The 21771-nt window shown below is 37.6% G+C and overlaps 2 protein-coding genes across 2 annotated transcripts; one reads left to right on the forward strand and one right to left on the reverse strand.

Annotated features, from left to right (window-relative positions):
- The first annotated feature begins 353 nt into the window (after positions 1-353).
- cbll1 (Cbl proto-oncogene-like 1, E3 ubiquitin protein ligase) lies at positions 354-7016 on the forward strand. The gene is made up of 6 exons (XM_049473349.1): positions 354-463; positions 4072-4161; positions 4251-4357; positions 4462-4545; positions 5188-5261; positions 5490-7016. The coding sequence occupies exons 2-6, from the start codon at positions 4080-4082 to the stop codon at positions 6514-6516; spliced, it is 1374 nt and encodes a 457-aa protein (XP_049329306.1). The 5' UTR covers positions 354-463; positions 4072-4079; the 3' UTR covers positions 6517-7016.
- A 680-nt stretch (positions 7017-7696) lies between these two features.
- On the reverse strand, positions 7697-19028 carry slc26a3.1 (solute carrier family 26 member 3). Its single transcript, XM_007232293.4, has 20 exons — positions 18722-19028; positions 18177-18316; positions 17779-17889; positions 16899-17059; positions 16619-16783; positions 16247-16399; positions 16070-16152; positions 15742-15889; positions 14510-14623; positions 14130-14207; positions 13871-13966; positions 13591-13697; positions 13409-13478; positions 11850-11942; positions 11631-11726; positions 11311-11538; positions 10547-10601; positions 10322-10464; positions 9186-9257; positions 7697-9079 (listed from the first exon to the last, which is right to left on the reverse strand). Exons 1-20 carry the CDS (start codon positions 18853-18855, stop codon positions 9059-9061), a joined length of 2268 nt encoding a protein of 755 aa, XP_007232355.4. The 5' UTR covers positions 18856-19028; the 3' UTR covers positions 7697-9058.
- Between the last annotated feature and the right edge of the window lie 2743 nt (positions 19029-21771).

Here is a 21771-nt window from a genome sequence, read left to right on the forward strand (position 1 = left end):
AAAATGGTTAAAACTCTTAACTGTCATAAGCACAGAAGAATGTAATAGTATTCTTACTCGACAAACCAATACAGCGTGTTTGACTAATTAAACAGATAAATATAGCTGTAAAAAAAAATCATAGAATGAAAGCAAACACATGAAATGAAAAGAGGTCTGACCAAATATTTTAACTGGTATTGTAGCTATAAAGCTACGTTTTATTCTTATACTTTTCAGAACAATCTCTATTTTTCTAAGGTAGGTTTCTTACATTACAACGCGTTTATATTATTATATTTGTTTCTTAATAAGAAGTCCGACTGAAAAATTATTACGCATTAAAAGGACTTTTATTTTGAAAGGTCTATAACGGAAGCGCGCAATGACTCTGGATTCACCCACACAGACATGGATCTGAGTGGTAAGGAGGGAAATCCACACTGCCTGGGCTCCGGCTGCCTGTAGCTGCGATACTTTACAGGTTTGTTGGCAGTAAAACACTAATTCAGTCTAAGCTCCATGCTGTTAGTGTGTCAGTAGTAGTCTGTTATAGGTAACGCCGCGCGGTGGCTGTTTCCGACTTTAGCTTAGCGGTATGTTAGCTAGCCATTTAGCTTAGCTTAGTATAGTAGCTAGCTTAGCGGCGTCGGCCTCCGTATTAGCCTAACTGTGCTACTGAACTGTAGAGTTGAATTGACCCACAGGCGCCTCCTGCGGACCTCATATTTAAGTTCAGCTCTAATGGGTGCTCTTTAATATTAGACTAAGGACACGATGTACTCAGAAACAGCTTGGTTTCGTTTGTTTCTAGCTACTTATTAAAGCCTGAGTGGTTGGGCCGGGTTGCCAAAAGGGGGCGGGTCTTCCCTCACGTCAAACCATGCCCCCTTTATAAAACCCGCCCCAATGTAATTTATTTTAAAATATTATTCAATGAAAAACAAAAACATATCCAAAGCTGTAAGTTTTTTTAGGAGAGCAATAGAACTGTCTTAACTTTCAGTGGAAGTCTTTGTAAAAAGAGCTAATTTTAGGTCATTCTGTAAATTATCATTGGTTCATTCATTGGTCCAGTGTGGTCAAATTGTGCAGTAATCTAAAATGGAGATACGGGGGAACAACAATGTACACGACCTGTCAAATGGTTTAGACACACTTTTTCTCATTCAATTTGATTCTTTTTAGGTTGTAAATGTAATGTTTAAGTCAATAAAGCTCTACAAGAACATGTGGAATTATATTTTAAACAAAAGTAAAAAAAGAAAACGAATATATATATATTTTTTAACGTAGCACATTTATCTTTGAAGGTCAGATCTGCACACTTGGTATTTAATCTTGGTGTCTTCATGAGGTAGTGTCACCTGGAATAGTTTTCTCAGCATCTTAAAGGAGTTTCTGGAGGTGCTGAACAATAGTTGCTGATTTTTAAGCACTTGTGAAGCTCCAGCTCACCCAAATGACCCATCTAAGTTGATCAGGTTTAGGTCAGGGGGTTATGGTGGCCAAACACTTTTGTTGTTTACTATGTAATTCCATATGTGTTCTTTAATTGTTTTATTGTCTTTCATATGATTTATGATCTAAAAAAAACATAGAAGGGGAAGGTGTGTCCAAACTTTAGACTGGCACTGTACCTTTAAAGCTTCACACTAAATAAAATACAGAATGCTCCTATTATCACAATATGGATTTTTCTAATTACTTCTGTCCTAAAGTGTCCAGACACTCTTATTCCTTAGTGAAGCTGGTGTTAGGTGCACTCTGATAGAAAGGTTTAATTTGCACATACATCTCATCTCATCACATACACAACTTTCATTATCTCCAGAGAAAACCATTTACAATAGAATGAGCATATAGTAAGTTAGATCTGTGTTTCTTTAACCCTAATCAGAAAGGCCCACTTCCCTGCACTTTTTTGTGTTTTTCCTGCTCCCAACATTGATCCAACTTTTGAGTTTAAAGAGGGTAAAATGAAGTACAACAAATTCCGAAAAATGTTCAGAACAGTGGGCCTTAAAGACCAAGGTTGGGAAAAGATGATTATTGGGTCTATGGGCATCATGATGGAGCTTTGTAGAGGAACAAAAGACTGACAAATTCCCTGTTTTCTGCACATATTCTTATAACAAGGCAGACACAGTGGCGTTGAGTGCTTTTAAGAATTGTGTGTAGTTTGCTGTACAGAAGCAAACTCATAGTATTGCTACACAAATGAAGAAGCTGTAATCAAATATATGTTGTTATTATAATGATCCATCCTGTACATTAGTCTCTATATATTCCTGCATAGTTTCTCTAGACATAGATATAGGTAATGCTGGTTAATGTTAATAGTGGTTTTATCTAAAAACTGTAGAAGAATCCTTCCATTTGTTGCATGCTAATGAATAAACAACACAACATTACAGTCTTTTGAAGTTACACTGAATATACAGTGGGGAGAACAAGTATTTGATACACTGCTGATTTTTCAGGTTTTCCCACTTGCAAAGCATGTGGAAGACTGTAATTTTTATCATAGGTACTCTTCAACTGTGAGTGATGGAATCTCAAACAAAAATCCAGAAAAATACATTGTATGATTTTTAAATAATTAATTTCCATTTTATTGTGGGAAATAAGTATTTGATACATCAGAAAAAGAAACTTAATATTTGGTACAGAAACCTTTGTTTGCAATTACAGAGATGAGACGTTTCCTGTAGTTCTTGACAAGGTTTGCACACACTGCAGCAGGGATTTTGGTCCACTCCTCCATACAGATCTCCTCCAGAGCCTTCAGGTTTCGTGGCTGTCGCTGGGACACACGGACTTTAAGGTCCCTCCAAAGATTTTCTATTGGATTCAGGTCTGGAGACTGGCTAGGCCACTCCAGGACCTTAAGATGTTTCCTACGGAGCCACTCTTTAGTTGCCCTGGCTGTGTGTTTTGGGTCGTTATCATGCTGGAAGACCCAGCCACGACCCATGTTCAGTGCTCTTACTGAGGGAAGGAGGTTGTTGGCCAAAATCTCACGATACATGGCCCCATCCATCCTTCCCACAATACGTTGCAGTCGTCCTGTCCCCTTTGCAGAAAAGCATCCCCAAAGAATGATATTTCCACCGCCATGCTTCACGGTTGGGATGGTGTTCTTGGGGTTGTACTCATCATTCTTCTTCCTCCAAACATGACGAGTGGAGTTTAAACCAAAAAGTTCTATTTTTGTCTCATCAGACCACATGACCTTCTCCCATTCCTCCTCTGGATCATTCAGATGGTCATTTGCAAACTTCAGACGGGCTTTGACATGCGTTGGCTTGAGGAAGGGCACCTTGCGTGCACTGCAGGATTTTAATCCTTGACGGCGTAGAGTGTTACTGATTGTTTTCTTTGAGACTGTGGTCCCAGCTCTATTCAGGTCATTGACCAGGTCCTGCCGTGTAATTCTGGGCTCATTCCTCACCTTCCTCATAATCATTGATGCTCCACGAGGTGAGATCTTGCACGGCGCCCCAGACCGAGGGAGATTATCCGTTATTTTGCATTTCTTCCATTTTCTAATAATTGCACCAACAGTTGTTGCCTTCTCACCAAGCTGCTTTCCTATTGTCCTGTAGCCCATCCCAGCCTTGTGCAGGTCTACAATTTTATCCCTGATGTCCTTACACAGCTCTCTGGTCTTGGGCATTGTGGAGATGCTGGAGTCTGACTGATTGAGTGTGTGGACAGGTTTCTTTTATACAGGTAACGAGTTCAAACAGGTGCAGTTAATACAGGTAATGAGTGGAGAACAGGAGGGCTTCTTAAAGAAGAAGTAACATGTCTGTGAGAGCCAAAATTCTTACTGGTTGATAGATGATCAAATACTTATTTCCCACAATAAAATGGAAATTAATTATTTAAAAATCATACAATGTATTTTTCTGGATTTTTGTTTGAGATTCCATCACTCACAGTTGAAGAGTACCTATGATAAAAATTACAGTCTTCCACATGCTTTGCAAGTGGGAAAACCTGAAAAATCAGCAGTGTATCAAATACTTGTTCTCCCCACTGTACTTATACACTAACCACAATGCATGTTGTTTTTCTTATGTGCAGACAGTGACATGCAGGGAACAGAGGGAACATTAGGAGGTCCTGATGTCAGAAGGAGGATCCCCATCAAACTCCTTCCCAAACAGGCTCGAAGTACATCAATTCCAAACCCGAAGTTATGCAAATTGTGCCATTTATTTCTGCTTCTGCAGCTAATAATCATGCAATGTATTTCTTGATAGAGAGCTTCGCCTATAAACAGGAGGAGAGGTTTGAGTTTGGGGCGAAGGCAGGAGATGCATTTGCAGGCCAGCGGCGGTACCCTCAGCAGTTCTACTGGGATTATAAGGTGTCAACTTTGTCTGCTTGTTTTTTTGTTGTTTATTTTTCATATTTTATTCCCACTGCAGAAATAAAATCTATTAAAACTTCATTTTCTTCCTTTTTTTACAGCTCAATCTGATTGGTGAGAGGGATGAGACCCCTGTGCACTTCTGTGACAAGTGCGGTCTGCCCATTAAGAGCTATGGTCGAATGGTAAGTGGGCACATCCATGAATCCAATTTTCTATGGTAACATATATAGTTATATTATATATGTATATTTACATCAACTTCTGTAATCAGTTTAGGTTTTGCACTGTTTTATAATTTCTTATTGACTTAATAATACAATATAAATCCAGTTACAGTTGGATGTGTTTTTTGGTTTACATTACATATTAATATAATGCATGTAAAATGTTTTTCAGTAGAGGTTGATGACATGAATTTTCTAGTTAGCTTTTTAGGTTTCTACGAATACTCCACCAAGTCTGCTATTCACTAAACATTTGTCACGAACATTTTTTTAAGCTTTCTATCTGTCCATCCCTTGTCTCTTTTGTGGCTGTCTATCCAGAGTGAATTTTTTACTCAAGTAGGTATTACTCTAAAACAGCTACAGGTAGCTGCTTTAGGGTAATACGCACCAGAACTTAGCTAGTTGTTGTCCACAGCAAGTCACACAAAAGCAGGTTAAGTTCCCCACCACAACAGCCATTTATTGTCAGTTTTAAGCACTTAAGCCAAACGTGATATCAGTCAAAGTAAATGAAAACAGAGGGAAGAGCCTTGTGTGCAGGGAAGTATATGTTTCTATAGCTTCACACACTTTCTTTTTTTTTTTTTTTCCCTACAGATTCCTTGTAAGCATGTTTTCTGTTATGATTGTGCACTGCTTCACGAGAGGAAGGGTGATAAAATGTGCCCAGGGTAAGTTTACTTTTTATCTTTGTCCTAATTAAATTTAGAAATTTCTCTTCTATATGCATTTATCAGTGCAATGCATGTGCAGTTTAAGTGTCTACTAGTTAGAGGTTAGAAATTGAGTCTGAATGTGGGTCAGTGGATTTTGATTGTGTAGAAGCCCTGTGCTGTTACTTGTATGTGGTTGTGATTTTCTGACTATTTTCTTCTTCTGTGTTGTTCTTGTCTTTTTAGTTTAACAATGTACAGCTGCACAGACCCAGTCCAGCGTATCGAGCAGTGTCAGCGAGGCTCACTCTTTATGTGCAGCATCGTTCAGGGCTGCAAGCGCACCTACCTCTCCCAGAGAGACCTGCAGGCGCACGTAAACCACCGCCACATGAGGCAGAGCAAGTCCTCATCAGGCCGCTCTGACCCTCTCCACCTTCCGGCTTCATCTGAGGTGTCGGACCGCTTCCGCGTGCCCCCTCCTCACCTGTCAAAACCTCACGTGCTCATCCCTCCCCCTCTCTCACACGTGGGTCATGACACTTACAATCAGCCACCTCCTGGGCCCCACGACGATCTCCGAACTCCACCAGGACAGCCTGGTGCCGACATGGTGTCATCTCGCGCTCTTGCTCAAGAGACCTTTCGCATTGCTACACTGACCACCAGGAAGCACAGCAACCTCATCACTGTCCCCATTCAGGACGATTCAACGAGCCCCATCCCCCGGGATCAGCTCCCCCAGTCTGCCAATGCCCCTCCTCCACACCACCACCCAGGAGATTATCCAGGACAGCCTGTTGTATCCCTCCCACACCACATGATGGTGCCACCGCAGCAGCGTTACGGTCCTCCACCTCCTCCGCCTCCCATCACTCATCCGATGCAACACCCATCCCAGGGCTCCAGCTCCCACATGGTCTTCAACCAAGCCCCGCCTCCACCTTTATCCTCAGTTCCACCTCCCATCACCCCACCTCCTGGACACCTCATGGGTCAACTGCCACCATACATGAGTCATCCTCCACCAGGCCCTCCTCCTCAACATGGCGGCCCACCAGTTAATGCCCCACCGCCTCACCATTACAACACCCAGTTTTCAGAGGACAAAGGCACTCTTAGCCCACCTTTCAACCAGCCAGGTGGGCTGAGTCCAGGGATGTGGCCTGCCCCGAGAGGACCCCCTCCCCCCAGAATGCAAGGCCCACCCCAGGGCCAAATGCCTGGACCCCATCATCCAGACCAGGGCCGCTACAGGCCGTATTACCAATAGAATGTTTTTGTTTCTCTGAACAGTGATCTCAAACACAATTCTGTGGTAAGGTTTCATAAGGCCTGTTGTACAGTTCAGTATAGATTTGGACTGCATATAAAAAGTTATGTAATTAATGTCAGATATTATAGTATATACCTTTAATTATGGACATTATTTTGGTTAAAAGAAACAAAACAGTTGAATTTGGTAATATTTTAAAATTATGTTGAATGTGTTCTTTCTTGAATGTATTAAGAATTAAATGCACAGTATGTAAAGGTTTTCACCACTGTTTTATCATTATTGCTTTATCTTTTTTTTCCAGCTTATCCAAAATTATTCTTTTTTTTATTATTAAAGCTCTTATAAGGTGTTGAAATGTGCAATAACAGATTAGACAGACAGATTGTTAGTGCACTTACAAGTGTAGTTGGGCAAAGGCTGCAGATGAAGTGTGTAGCTACATTCCTTAGAGATGAATAATATTCGAGCCTGGCTAATAAAGAAAGCGAACATTTTTTTCCATGTTTTTTTTGCTAGTAGAAACTCTCCTGGCCCCCGCTAATAGACGTACTGGCTATATTATGATATTTTTATTTATCAAATACATCCAATACTAATACTGCTACATACTAATAATACTTAAATACTTATAATTAAGGGACATATTTAAAATTAGTTTAATAGAAATTTAATGCAGGTGCTCATCTTGCTTAATGGCACAGTTTCCCAAACAGGGATTAAGCCTACTCGTAGTCTACAGCTTCTTTTTAATAATAAAAAAAATCTTTATTCGTTTTGTCCAAGACTAGGCTTAATATCCTGGCTGTAAAAATGCCCCCAAATGTTTAATAAAGCAATCTTAAATTTATAAGCTTGAGTATGTTAAGTATATTTTGTAAACAAGTTTAGTTTTTGAGCCTTAGAAACATTTTTTCTAATGTATCAATACATTCATCATTTCCAAGTTCCTATTTTAACTTTTAAATTTACACCATTTAATATTTCCCTATATATTGATTATGTCTACTGGAAAAAGGTGTCAATATTTGTTCAGGAAAAAAAAAAGTATGTATGCATTTTCATTATGCATATATATTAACATTAACATTATTATACAATGTAAAATTTATTTGTGCTTCACCAAAAGTCAAGCTGTCCATGTAGATTTGGTCATTTCTCAAAAACAGGGAGACAATGCACTTTTCACTTTTAAACGTTTTATTATAAATAAACATTTGAATACATATTGCACTTTAATAAGATAAAACACATAGAGAGTATTAGAAGCATAACATGAAAACAGGTTTAGTTGAGCTGACCTTCACAGATGTGCTTTGAAGTGAAAGAGTGCATACAGTCATAACGTCTAAAAGTTGTGAAAGTGTTTTAAGACCCTAACATATTTAGTTTGAGTATTTACAGAAAGTCTTTTGTTCCATACAGATCATACTTGAATAATAATGAAAAACTGTTATAAGAAAACATGTAACTTTTTACACTTTTTAAATGCTGCAGCTGCCTTTTCTATGTTCCATATATACACTATATGACCAAAAGTATGGGGACACCTGATTATTCAATATTTAAAACAAAATGTGTGGAAATCAAAGATCTGCTCCAGAGGGTCCTCATGTACTGGGAATGCTTCTCCTCTGGGACGAGACATGTTTTGAGTGTGTAAGTGCAACTTAATGGAGAGCTCCATTGTGAAATGGACTTTGGGTGTATTAAAACGTGATAAAAAAAGTACTTACCTTTGTTGAATAGCCCACCTCTGCTCTTGTGCAGCTTTCTGAGAGCCAGTATTGTGTGCACTTTGCCCAAACAAGCTTTAGAATAAATGAAAACTTAACTAGAAACTAAACGAGAACTTTATAGCGAAGGTAAAACTGTCAAGAATAAATGAATTAATTTCTTGAAAATGCATGAATTCCAGCTGTTGCTGAAAATATCTGGTTACTGTCAATGTCAGAATACAAAGAACCTAAATTAGTAAATAGTGACCTAAATTTAAGATGGCAGCACTCAGAGATTTACCTACGCTGTGGGATGTAAACAGTGGCTTTTTATAAACTTCTTGTGCAGTTTTAAAGTTCAAAAATGCCTTGTTTTAAATGTTTCTGGATTCTACCAATGGAATATGAAGCTGCTTTGAGCCTGGATAACTGCGGAAAAGGGAAAAATATGTCTCGTCTCACTCATTCTAAAGCCTGTTTGGGCAAAGTGTACAAAATACTGAATCTCAGAAAGCTGTGGGAGAGCGGAGAGGGGTTATTCAACAAAGGTAAGTATTTTTTATCACGTTTTAGTATACCCTAAGTCCATTTTACACCGGAGTTCTCCTTTAATTAATTAAAGTAGCTGTATGCATTTATTAGAAAGGATTCCCACAAACATTTGGACAAACAGTGTATGATGATGAATAAACACAGTTTACTGTGTATTATGACATAGTGCTGTGGAATTTGAGTCTTTATGAAGGACGGAAAAAGTAGAATCCTTCCAGCGGGTATGATGTACGTTTGGCAGTGTGAGTGGAGATGCTCAAGTCTAGCACTTATAGTTTGCTTGGAAATTCCTGTGAATAAAATAACACCATGTTACAATAGTAAGCACCGCTTTATTCTACACTGTGTGTCTTTTTTATTGTATAAAGTATAATTTCATACAAAATATTTACTTACATTTGCAATCATTATCTTTTCTGTTCTCCGCAGGTTTAATCCATCACTACTCACCAACTTAAACTCTGCCTCCTGTGAACAGACGCAGGCATTTAAACATCATTCACAGGTAAATGCCAGCAGTTTTTATCTTTGCTTCACCTTAACTTGCACTAATCAGTGTGACAGTAATGCAGTTCTGTGCAGCAGCAGCATCAGGTAATGTTCACATCTGCCAACAGAATGGGGGAAAATGTGATATCTGTGATTTAGAATTTGGTCAACTTTATTGGTGTCAAAAGGGGTGGGTGTGGCTATTTCTAGTAAGGCTGATCTCCCGAGGTTTCCAGCACAACAGTTTCTGGAGTTTACTCAAAATGGTCCAAACTTGTTTGAGCTGACAAAAAGGCTACAGTAGCTCAAACAACCACTGTGTTCAATTGTGTAAAGCAGAAAAACATTTTACAATGAACTGCACATTTATCCGTGAGGAGGATGGTCTACAGCGGCAGTAGATCACATCAGGTTTTAATTGATGTCAGCCAAGAACAGAAAGCTGAGAAAGTGGGCACAAATTAACCAAATTTAGACAATTAAACATAAGATGTTTAAAAATGTATAAAATGTATTCTGGAATAATGAATCTCAATTTCTGCTAAGTTGCAAACAGCTTAAATGCACAGTGCTAGCCTGCATTGTTTCAACAGTACCGGTTGGTAGAGGTAATGTGATATGGGAAGTGTTTTCCTAATGGCCAGCAAGATGATGCACCATGTGACAAAGTAAAAGTCATCTTAGACAGGTTTTATTAGCATGGTTAGTGAGTTCAGTCCTATTCAGTGGCCTTCCCCATCACCAGATCTAAATTCAATAAATTGATGATGTAGTAATTGTGTTATGCAATTATACCGCATGGGCCATAATCTCAAAGGAAAGTTACCAATATGTTATTGAATACATGCCACAAAGAACTGAGGCTGTTTAGAGAGGGGACTGAGGTCCTACCCAGTATTAGTACAGTGTTCTCAGTAAAAAGTGGTCAAAAGTAATAATTCCATTTCATTTGAAAGGAAATGTGAACTCAGTCCTCGATTAATATGTTATTATGTTTGAAATGTGTGGTTATCACTTGGCTCATAAAATAAGTCTTAGTTTACCTTTTCGTTCTCGTTTATTTTTGAATGACCTTGGTTTTTCTCCAGAATGTGCAACATGGCATCATGGATAGTTGGATAGAACATGGAGGTCTTGATCTCGTCGTCAAAGAACATGCAGTTGTGCAGTTTCTCAAAGACGTACACTGCAAAGACAGCATTAAAACCGTTAACAACTGACAAGGAGTCACTGACAAGATAAAACAAATAATACAAAAAGCTAATTACCATCGCATGCCACAATGTACACCTCCACATCCACTCGAACGAATTCCTTTAGAGTCTGTATGGAGTAAAAAAAAAAACTTTTTTTTAGCTTATTCTGCACTTTTAAGAACATTATAAGTATGGCTTTGGGTCTAAACTACAGTTTTAAAGGATTTTATACATGATTATAATATATGTTTTTGTAAAAATGGTTGGGGACCCAGCTTGGATGGACTATGAAGAATTCTTTACCCTGTTAACTTCATGAGACTACACTGTAAAATGTTAGTTGTCATTACTTAAATAAATATGATTTTTACTCAGTTACACAAATAATGCTATTATTTCTCCTTGTTTTAAAATGCCTGTTTCTTGCATTGTGGAAAATGATAGGACTTATTGTTTTGAGTGTTTTGTTGTTGGCTAAAAGCTACAGTAATGTGACAGTAATGTAAAAAAGTATGCCATTGGGATTGTATGTAATGTCAGCTGAGCTTACATAAGAAAATGTACTCAAAATGATTTAATAGTTTGAAATAGTAATTCTGAGTAGTGTGTTTACACTGTTATAACATGGGGCACACATGTGTCTTAGATCACCTCTTGAATGGGTCTGAGTTTTAAAAAGTGTTCTGGGAGTGCTTACACTTGTGTTTTTATGTAAATTGGCCTTATTTAGATACTGTAAAATCCTGATGATCAAGACACATTAAGTGACCAGGTTTGAACAGGATCCTAAATTCAGAGGAAGAGTTAAAAGCACATATTTTAGGGAGGCATTTTACCGTTTTAAGCCCTTTGAGTGCTGATATGTCGATGAAGGAGACAGCGGAGAAGTCCAGCACAAGGCTGTGGATGTCCACTGGAGGAACAGAGATGCTGCCAGGAAGTTCTGCTCTCCAGTTAACCTGCACAGGAAGGTCTGAGAAGTCCACTGGCTGATCTAAGTCTTCTGCACTGCCCTCATCGTCCCAGTTCTTAGTACTTGAAAAATCCACAGTCTTGAGGCCCATCTGTGGGTGCAGATATTAACACAGAACTCTTAGCAAGTGCATAAATGTGCAGAATTGTAATTTTTATGAATGAAATATCACACAGGACTTACAGGTGTCATCTGCAGATCCCCATTCTTCAGCATTTTCCGGATCTTCCTCAGTGCCTTGTTCCTCTTCCTCAAAACTCTGAGTGGACTGAATCCCACCTGAGAGGTAAGATTCATAATTAAGCTATTTTTGTGTATTTGCACAACGTACAATTATATAACAGTAAAAAGCACATGGTATTGATTGGTTTGTGTAGCAGGTGCAACATGGGAGCAACTTACAGCTTGTATTAGTTTATCTCTAAAGAATTCAATGTTTGCAAAGAAGATGGGGGAGGGGATTTTGAATATTTTAACTCCCTCCGGTTCATAAATCTGTAAATAAAAAAAAGGAAAATGAGCAAATATTAAAAAGTATTGCTACTGTACCAAAATTGTACTCAACTAAAAGTGGAAGTCAAAGTACGTAAAAACACACTCAAGCATGTATAGTTAAAAGGTAAATGATTTACCATATTAAATTTATATTACAGACATGATAACAGTGTTACTGGTAGACATGAGGAGATCACATGCTACAAAATTCAGATTAGCAAATTGACCTGGTTTTATTGTGCCTAACTACAGCCGGTTAACACAGAGGCTACCCACTTCTGGATGGGTAGAGGATGACTGGAAACTGCCAGAGGAAGCTAAAACACGAATCAAAATATGGGACTCACTCGGTAGCACTAGCGCCCTCTGTTGGCATGCAAATAATTTCAGTCTGGAGGACATGCTCAATGTTTGCAGGTTTGAAAGTTTGAATGATATTTTGAATATCTAAAGGAAATTATTGCTGTTGATGGAGTCAAGCAGAGAAAATTATTGACGCAAGGACCCTACCTACTTTGCTTAAGTAACCCTACCACACCAATTAGCCTCTCCTTCTTCATGGCTTCATGGCATCAACCCTTTCATGCATGAATTATGACAACATTAGGATTTTATCCGAACAGTTATTCTTTTATGCTGACAAAATGTATATATTTTTAGTAAATTAAATGCAGTCACTTACAAATTATTTATATGTGCACTCAACTAAATGAAAAAATACAGTACATTTAATTTATGTTTTATGTTTGCTATGCTTCACCCTGTATGTAAACACTGTATGCCCAAACGTTTATAGACACCTGCTCATCTGATGCTTCTTTGAAACTAAGGGTATTAACAAGAAAATATACTGTTTTTTTTTTATTTGGCTATTAAGCTGATAAAGTAAAAAAAGTCAAATATGTTATCAATTCTTGGTTTTGTTTTAATCTATTTTAATAATAAAATTTAAGATTCTCAGAGTCTTAATACTTTTTTTTAATTCAGTATATCACTCCAATTTGGAAAGCCAATTACCCAACCTACGCATTAGGATTCCCGCTATCAATATTGATATGCCCAATCACAAGCCTCCTCCAACACATGTGAAGTCAGCACAACAAGTTAATTATAACTTAACTTAATTAACAGTATCTTTCGCACTATATGGCACACTTAAAATCCTTTCATTTTTCCAAAAATCAACAGTGCTCCTCATAGTCCGGTGCGCCTTATGTATGAATTTTACCAGTCAGGTTGTAAGGAGCAGTAAAGCCACACCGCGGAAGTTCCAAAAAAAGTTTCAGTGAAACCCCAGCTAGCACTGCTGGAGCAGCATTAGCTTAATAAACAGTTTTCAGGAGAGAAATCTGTAGATTAAAACCCAGCACTCGTTTTACTTTGATAGTGTGCCTTATAAAACATTGTGCATTATAGTATAAAAAATAGGATACCTTATTTTAAACCCCTGCACAACAGATACTTACACAGAGGTAGTCTTTGCGGTCTCTGTAGATGTCTGTTCCTTTAATGTTGGCCAGGATAGAGCAGCGTGGACTGGTAACAAGAACAGACAATGTTGATAGTCAAACTACAGATAATCGTCTAATGCCAATCGTCTAATGTTTTTACTGTTTCTATTTTTAAGATACAAGCTGCACACACTCACAATTGCGTCCTGAAGACCACTGCAATGAGTTCTATACCAATACCAACAGCAAGCCCCAAATCCAGCCCCAGAATTATACTCGCCACACAGGTCACCATCCAGATCACCTGCAGGATGGAGGGTTACAGATACAGATTTAAAGGAAGGGAAATTAGTTTTCTTGGAATTGAAGTTATTACCATCAACAAGAGAAGCATGTTATTTTTTTCCTCCAACTAAATCAAGGTCAGGCAGAAAACTGCTATATGATAAAATATTCAGAAACAAGGAGAGTGCTCACAAAATCAGCCTTGTCTCTCGTCCAAAGATAGGGAATCTCTCTGAACTGCATCAGCATTCCTTTCAGATTCACAATCACCAGAGCTCCCAGAACAGACTGGAAAAGAAAACAGGCTATGAATTAATATCAGCAGCTTGTATTTAGAAAAAGTTAATGTGTTCAACTGTGAATATGATCCCTTATTGCCAGTATGCTGTGCATCACCCTGTATGTAAACACCCTGTATGTAAACTTATTAGGCTGCTACTTTTTTTCTTACCCTGGGCAACGGCTCAAGTAGGAACCCAATTCCAACGGTGACAATCAGCGCGATCATTGCAGACACTAGACCGGCTATCTGCAAACATTAAATAAGAGTTAATGTTTTATCTTCAGTTCATATGGGAGCAATGACATTCGAATAACATGACCATCTTCTGACATTCAACGTACAGAGATGAAACCTACAACTTATCCTTTTATAGGTCTCTAATAACCCAAAACAAAAGGTATAAAACTGTGGCACAGATATAAAACATATTGTATAAAATGATATTGCATCAATTAACCTTTGGCGTCTGGATTTTCACAAGAACGTTTTAAAACAGTGGTTGTTGTAGAAAATACAGGTCAGATCAGAAGAACCTCCCCTGTGCTTACCTGTGTCTTTCCACCAGTGCTTTCCTGCACAGCTGTTCTGGAGAGTGCAGTGCTGGCTGCAAACGACTGAAAAGCTGCCCCGAACATGTTACTGGCACCAAAAGCAATCAGTTCCTGTTGTAAACAGATAAATACAAAAAAGACAGGAGTTGCACAAGGGTGAATTTCAGGCAAGCCTTCTCCAAATGGCAAGAGCTAAAAGGCTGATGGTATAAAACCCCAGAATGATTTCTCTCTTTCGTGCATGTTTGTGCTTTCACTGTGGTAGTCATTGTTTGTAAAGGTGTTTATGCATGAGGTCTGTTGCTGGATAGCTAAGTGGCTAAATATTATGTTCGTTTAGCTAGTGAATCAAATAGCTAGCTAGCTCAATGGCTAAACATTCGCTTGCTATTTGGCAAACTTTCTTCCTAAAAGAAGTTCAGTCCAGGTATGTGCATTTTCTTCAGTAAATAGCTTTTTTTTTGTCACAGATTTTGTTTACAGTCTGTTTAAGAACGAGCTTCATAAATCAGAAACCTGTTGAAGATCTAGTAACATTTGCTAGCCATAAAATCTTCTTTTACTTTCAACCATGCAGTGCACAAACCCTTTTCCGATGCGTTTGTATGCAGCCCCTAAGGTGACATCATGTTAAAAAAAAGTGAATTGGATTCTTTTTGATCTGGAATTAATTATGGCGATTTTTTTGGAGTCTCTTGCAGTGAGACATGGCATAATTCTAAGTAAAAGACACTTAAATCTCATTCTAAAAGCCACGCCGTAATAGCTACTATTTAATTAACTCATTCTCAAATCTTAATAAGTCTCATTAATTATCTCATTTCCATGCATTAGGTTCTGCTTCCCATGCTTTAATAAGTTGTGGCCACACCTTAGGGTCTTTTTTAATATGATGTCACTTTAGGGACTCCGTACGTTGGGCTGTTTCGACGGCTGTACTCAAAACAATCACAGTACAGCAGTGTGACAGTGCTCCTGTACGGGAAGCCTACTAAATATTTGCGTAATGTGCCTTTAAAATTAGCTTATAGCATATGCCTTATTGTATTAATGTGGATGCAGCCTGAGTGTTTGTTAGCAATTTTAGCTTAGTTTTGCTCATTGCAAATTAAAGAATCACATGTTAGATATTCAGTCTTGTTTGATTTACTACATCTGGGGTAACTCTTTTAGTTTTAAATCATGTTCATTAGATTTTTTGCTATTTTTCGATTAAAATTCTGACCCACCTGATTTCCATCAATCACGTAGTCATGTTTGACTGAGTAGACTTTAGCAACAGAGAAAGCCACAGCGAAGCCCACTATAGCTGTAGTAAAAGCGTCCACTGCTCCGTGCTGCATGACCTCCACATTTGGTGCTGATGGAGTCTCATATCTACCAATTAAAAAAGAACAGTTAGGCAACACTGTTTTGTTATTGCTTCCCTCAAAAAAATGCTTTGTGATACATTGTGATACACTGTTTCCTGCTTTTGCAGTGCTTGATACTATAGGTGTTAAACTGTAAGAAATTTTATACATACGGACTAAAAAGAGAAAAAATATATATTCTTACCCATTCACCATTGTTCCAATCACAGTCACATTAAATCTTTCCTCAAAGTTAGCTCCATATGATACTCCACAAACTATGATAGTCTAGAAAAGATGAATAAACACGCGTTTAGGAAACATGAAGATCTCAACGTGTAGTAAAAACTGGAAAAAGAAACTTTTTTAAAGTGATACCCACTATGATGATTTCTATGGGAATTGGTACAGGTAGTTTAGACCTATATCTGTCGTTGATCTCCTTCACTACGAACACTACTGCCATGATCACAATGGAAGTGATCAAATCTGCGATATTGGTGCTGGTGATCTGAAGAAAAATGCTTTCCAAAGTCTGAAATCAGAGATCGAAATGGTTAGCAATGGAGATGTACTAAAATTACCTCAACAAGAATATAAAAAAATATATATTTTTTACATTTCACATTAAGTTCTTTTTTTTTTTCCTAGGCAATTTAGTAATACTGAGTATTAGATCAGCACACCCTTAAATATTACTATGTCAGCTACATTCAAGCCTCAGTAAAACATATTTAATGCATTGTGTACTCACATAGAACATGTTGAGAGGTCCACTGAAGCCAGGAACAGTCAACCCAAGCACAAACTTCAGCTGTGACACCAGAATGTGAACTGCAGCCGCAGTAGTAAACCCAGATACTAGAGTATCTGACAGGTAAATGACAATAAAGCCCACCCGCAGCACCCCCATCGCCAGCTGAGGAAAATAGAAAATGGAATATTTAATGAATCAATAGCAAAAACTACTATCTAAAAAAAGATTGTCTGGAAAAAATTAAGATGTGTTAAACAGGTGTGGTTGTATTTGCTACCTGAAAAATACCCATAAGAAATGTAACAGAAGAGGCCACTATAACTCTCTGTTGATCCATGGTCAGTCCCTCAAATCCAGTGATGTTGGCTGGAGGGCCGTCACTAGGGACCAGCTTGGTTACTACAGCTCCAACCATCAGACTCAGGACAGGAAAAGGGCCTGGGGGAGTTAGAGATACATTTAGAGAAATAGAGAAATAATTAAGATTTAAAAAAATCCTTAATCCTCATGTCTTTTTTATGAGTACTTTGTCATTTTTTGGGATCCCAGAGAGATTTTTTTTGTTATTTTGTCACAATCATCATCATCACCCACTGCACTGTCCACTGTGGGTTGTAATGCCTTTTAATACTTATTCACAGCACCAATGTAAATGAATGTGGCAAAACAATGGAATTTCCCATTCATCTGGCACCCACCATCTCTCAAACTCTGATAGTTCCTGTTGTCTTGTCACTCACAAGATAACATCTTTAGAATTTATACAGCTATGGACCTTCACAAGATGCTTCCATAGGAGAGCTTCCATAGTGAATCAGGTCATGCACATTTTGGTGTTTACCCTGCTCCCCACACACCTGATGCAGTCATGAGTTTCATGAGTTGAAGGTGGTGTTTTAGAGCAGGTTTGGAGGATCTCTGCATGTTTGCAAATTAAGATCATCAATAATTAATGAATTAAGTAATTTTTGGTCATCTAAAGAGCATCTGCCATCTATAGAAAGCCAAGCATAACATAAGGCATAAAACCTCTGCAGTCATTTACATTGTGTGGAAATGCCTAAATATGAACATTTCCAAGAAATTATCCAGGCTTACCATATATGAAAAGAATAATTTTGGTATTAATTTATCAAGTCAATCAAAACAATGCTTACCTACTGAGATGTGTTTGGATGTACCCAGAAAGATGTACATTAGGGCAGGGAAAAAGGCAGCGTATAGCCCATATCCTGGAGGAATGGAAGCCAGCAATGCGAATGCAAGTCCTGAGGAAACATTAGAATAATAATTATCACTCTTATTTGCTAAAACAGATTTTCATTTAAAATACATTAGAAAAGAAAAGTTACACAAGTTTCTGTCCAATCATGTCTAAAAGAGTAAAATGTAAACATAGCCTTCTGTATCATTTTATGGCCTCTTACATGGTTCCATTGTTTTATACTGTAGTTTATGACTATATGATCGCTATATGATATACAGGAGCTACTGTGTGAGTGTTGTTTAATTATTAACCATATAATTCTTCACCAAAAAATGAAGATGATCCTACCTTGCAGGACAGACACGAGTCCAGTGCTGACCCCAGCCACTATGTCACCCAACAGCCATTCTTTGAATCGGTACGTTTTTATCCATCCAATGATGGGCAGGAGGGACAGAGCTGCATTCTTTGCTCGTTTAGAATCACAACTGAGGCAACATACAAAGTTTAGGTTAGTCTTATAACATAAATAGTCTTTTTTTTTCAATAAGCATTTTTATTTGTTAGTTGGGTGTTTGTATATATAATGGCATGTTGTGATAAAGAGGCAAATACAAATTAAATACATGAAAAAAAATCCTTTGCCACTGTTAAATTACCAAACTGGAGATGCAACATTTTTTTTAAAGCAACGCTGTTTTTATTAAAAAGTTACAATCTAAGCATTTTTGCAGACTAATTAGCACTTGATTCCTTTAATGTGTAGCATTGCCACTCAGTTTAACTGCATGGCTAAAAATGACTAAAATAGCAGCAAAATTAACAGTCAGTCTCAAATCACTGCAAAATCTATTCAGAAAATACCACAGACTAAACCAGAAATAGGTTCTTACTGAAAACAATCCTTAACATTGTCTAGGAGACCCTTGTGTGGTCTGTAGACCTTCTTATACTGTCCCGAAAACGAATCCTCAGAGAACAGGGGTCTCGCCACCATGTACTGTCCATCCACTGGCTCCTTTGCCATTGTTGAATCCAAGTCAAATCAAAACCTGAAGAAGCTGCTGTGCCTCGTGTGTTCAGCTTCAGAGGACTCAGCCGGTGATTTTATATATGCAGCTCCAATATCTAGGCCTATTCTGCAATCATTTACAGACAGTGAATTGGGAAGCCATCACAACATAAAAATCTGAGTCATCCTTCCTTATATGAATGCTGACCCAGTACAAAGAAAGGAGGCGTGCAGGTTATTACTTTCTAGTGATGACTGATCAACAGAATTCGTGATCATTCATTTTTGTGGCCGATGTTGATAAATTTCCCCATTAAAGAGCAAACGTTCCTCATTCCATGTTTGCCTCCTCAATAAGACTCATTGTCCACATCCTCAACCCTGCAGTTCCTACCAGTTACTCAGTCATGGAGTTTCCTTGAGAAAGTGCAGCTCACCTGCAGTTTTTAATATTCTTCATTCTTTCTCTTACAGACGTCTTTGTCCTGATTGCAGAAAAGGCAGATAAGGACTAATCAGTAGAATCCTGACTTGCGCCATTCTGATGAAGATATGATAACACCAAATAACTTCGGTGTCTCTGTTCTGGCTTTAGTCCAAATAGGAAAATGCTTATGTGTTTTAAAATATAAAATTTTACATTACAAATTATATGAAATAGTAGAACTCTGTAATGGCTACAACTTCCGTTGGATTTTGATTCAATACAGTTGCAAGAAAAAGTATGCGAACCCTTTGAGATTGCTTGGATTTCTGCATAAATGAATCATTAAATGTGTTTTGACCTCGTTGTTTTCATATTGATTCAATACAGGAAAAAGTATGCGAACCCTTTGAGATTGCTTGGATTTCTGCATATATGAATCATTAAATGTGTTTTGACCTCGTTGTTTTCATATTGATTCAATACAGGAAAAAGTATGCGAACCCTTTGGGATTACTTGAATTTCTGCATAAATTAATCATTAAATGTGTTTTGACCTCATGTTGTTTTCGTATTAGTTTAAGCAGACTGTCTTTGTCTACTGTTGTGACTCAGATGAAGATCAGAACACATTTAATGACCAATTTCTGCAGAAATCCAAGTCATCCCAAAGGGTTCACATACTTTTTCTTGCAACTATAGACTGCAATATATAGAAAACAAACGCTTTTATGATATAAAAAATTACAAAATGTACTTTTCATCCAGAGTCCAGAACTGCTATCTAGTGCTTTTTAGTGGTCAGGGTTTAAACACAACACAAATTGAATCACTGTCTGGCACAAGTCTTTACATCTAAACTCATAATTAAAAATCAATATTGTTTTTAAAAATCGATACAATATTGCAAAACAAATTATCGCAATCCAATACTATATGAATATTCACATTTTCTTAGACCTCTACAAAATATAAACTGTGCCAGAATAACAGGGTTGATTGTTTTTTTTTTTGTCATTTAGGACAATGTTTAAGAACTTTTCTTCAGCTTCTACTGATAGTGTGATCAGATGCTTCTCTTTGGAACACCTGGTTGTTCTGCTTTATGACACAGTGGCCAGGTTCTCCTTATATGGCATGAAAAGCTTCTTTCTTTCATAGGGTATGTTTTTGCCTGAATAACCAGCTTTTCAACCATCTTGACCATAAAAGATCAACTTGGACCAACTGCTGGAAATGCCACAGAAGAACACAGAAGATGAAACCCCTCAGATCAAAGGTCCCAGGAACTAAGGCCAGGTACTGGTGATGTTATTCGACACCACCCCACTTCTCTGTAAATGTACTGAATAGAGCTCCACAACTCCAGAAAACACAGTTAGACTGATCCACAGCCCGGTGATGTGTATTTTTAACTGAATGTCTGTACCAACTGTGTCTAAATACAGTAATTATTTAGAAGAGTGCATGGACATTGTGTTTAAATCAGTCTCTTGCTGTAGAAATCATCCCATTCTCATATTCAGATTTGTAGCTACAGACAGGAGGATGTTTGCAGAATTTGCTGGTATTTAATTCAATCCACTCTTCCCTCTACCAATAATATGTTTCACCTGACACTGACTCCTGAACAGTTTTGAACCCCTTTTTGTACATGTGCATTCCCTGTTTGTGGCCCAAAAGGTAGTTAATATGTCCAGGATGCAACAGAATACTCTGAATACTCTGATGACTCTTTCATGATGATCATACAGCTCTGAACAATTAAGAGAATATAATCAAGAGGCAGATGGATGATCGTAAGCCATCTGAACTGCTTGAATTTTTGCACCAGGAGTGGCATAAAGTTATCCAAAAGCAGTGTGTAAGACTGGTGGAGGAGAACATGCCAAGATGCATGAAAACTGTGATTAAAAACCAGGGTTATTCCACCAAATATTGATTTATGAACTTTTAAAACTTTATGAAAGCTCTTCTTCTTTTTTATTATTTCAGCAATTTCTCATTTTCTGCAAATAAATGCTCTAAATGGCAATATATTGAAATGTTGTTTATAGAATAAAACAAAAATGTTCATTTTACTCAAACATATACCTATAAATAGCAAAATCGGAGCAACTGATTCAGAAACTGAAGTGGTCTCTTCATTTTTTTCCAGGGCTGTATTTATGCATGTTTTAAACTTAAATCACAGATTCTGCTAAACCTTCCTAAAAGTGTCTGTGGGGGAGAGCAGGACATAAATTATTTTACAATAAAACATTACAGGGATACTTTATATAGTTTTATAGATTAACTTAATCTAATTAAACTGTAGTTTTTCTAGACTAACTCTGCTTTGTACCATCTTCTATTATTTACATAGCAACATAATTTGTAAATCTTGTCATTTCTGGTTACCATGATCTTTTTTATCATACACTAATGGTTTTTATTGTTTTAGTTATTGAGGTGTGGGTCAGTTTCCTTTTTAGTACAAACTCCAAATGTAGTTTTCTAAAATGAAG

The sequence above is a fragment of the Astyanax mexicanus genome, chromosome 2 (assembly GCF_023375975.1).
Source record: "Astyanax mexicanus isolate ESR-SI-001 chromosome 2, AstMex3_surface, whole genome shotgun sequence".
Classification (NCBI taxonomy): domain Eukaryota; kingdom Metazoa; phylum Chordata; class Actinopteri; order Characiformes; family Acestrorhamphidae; genus Astyanax; species Astyanax mexicanus.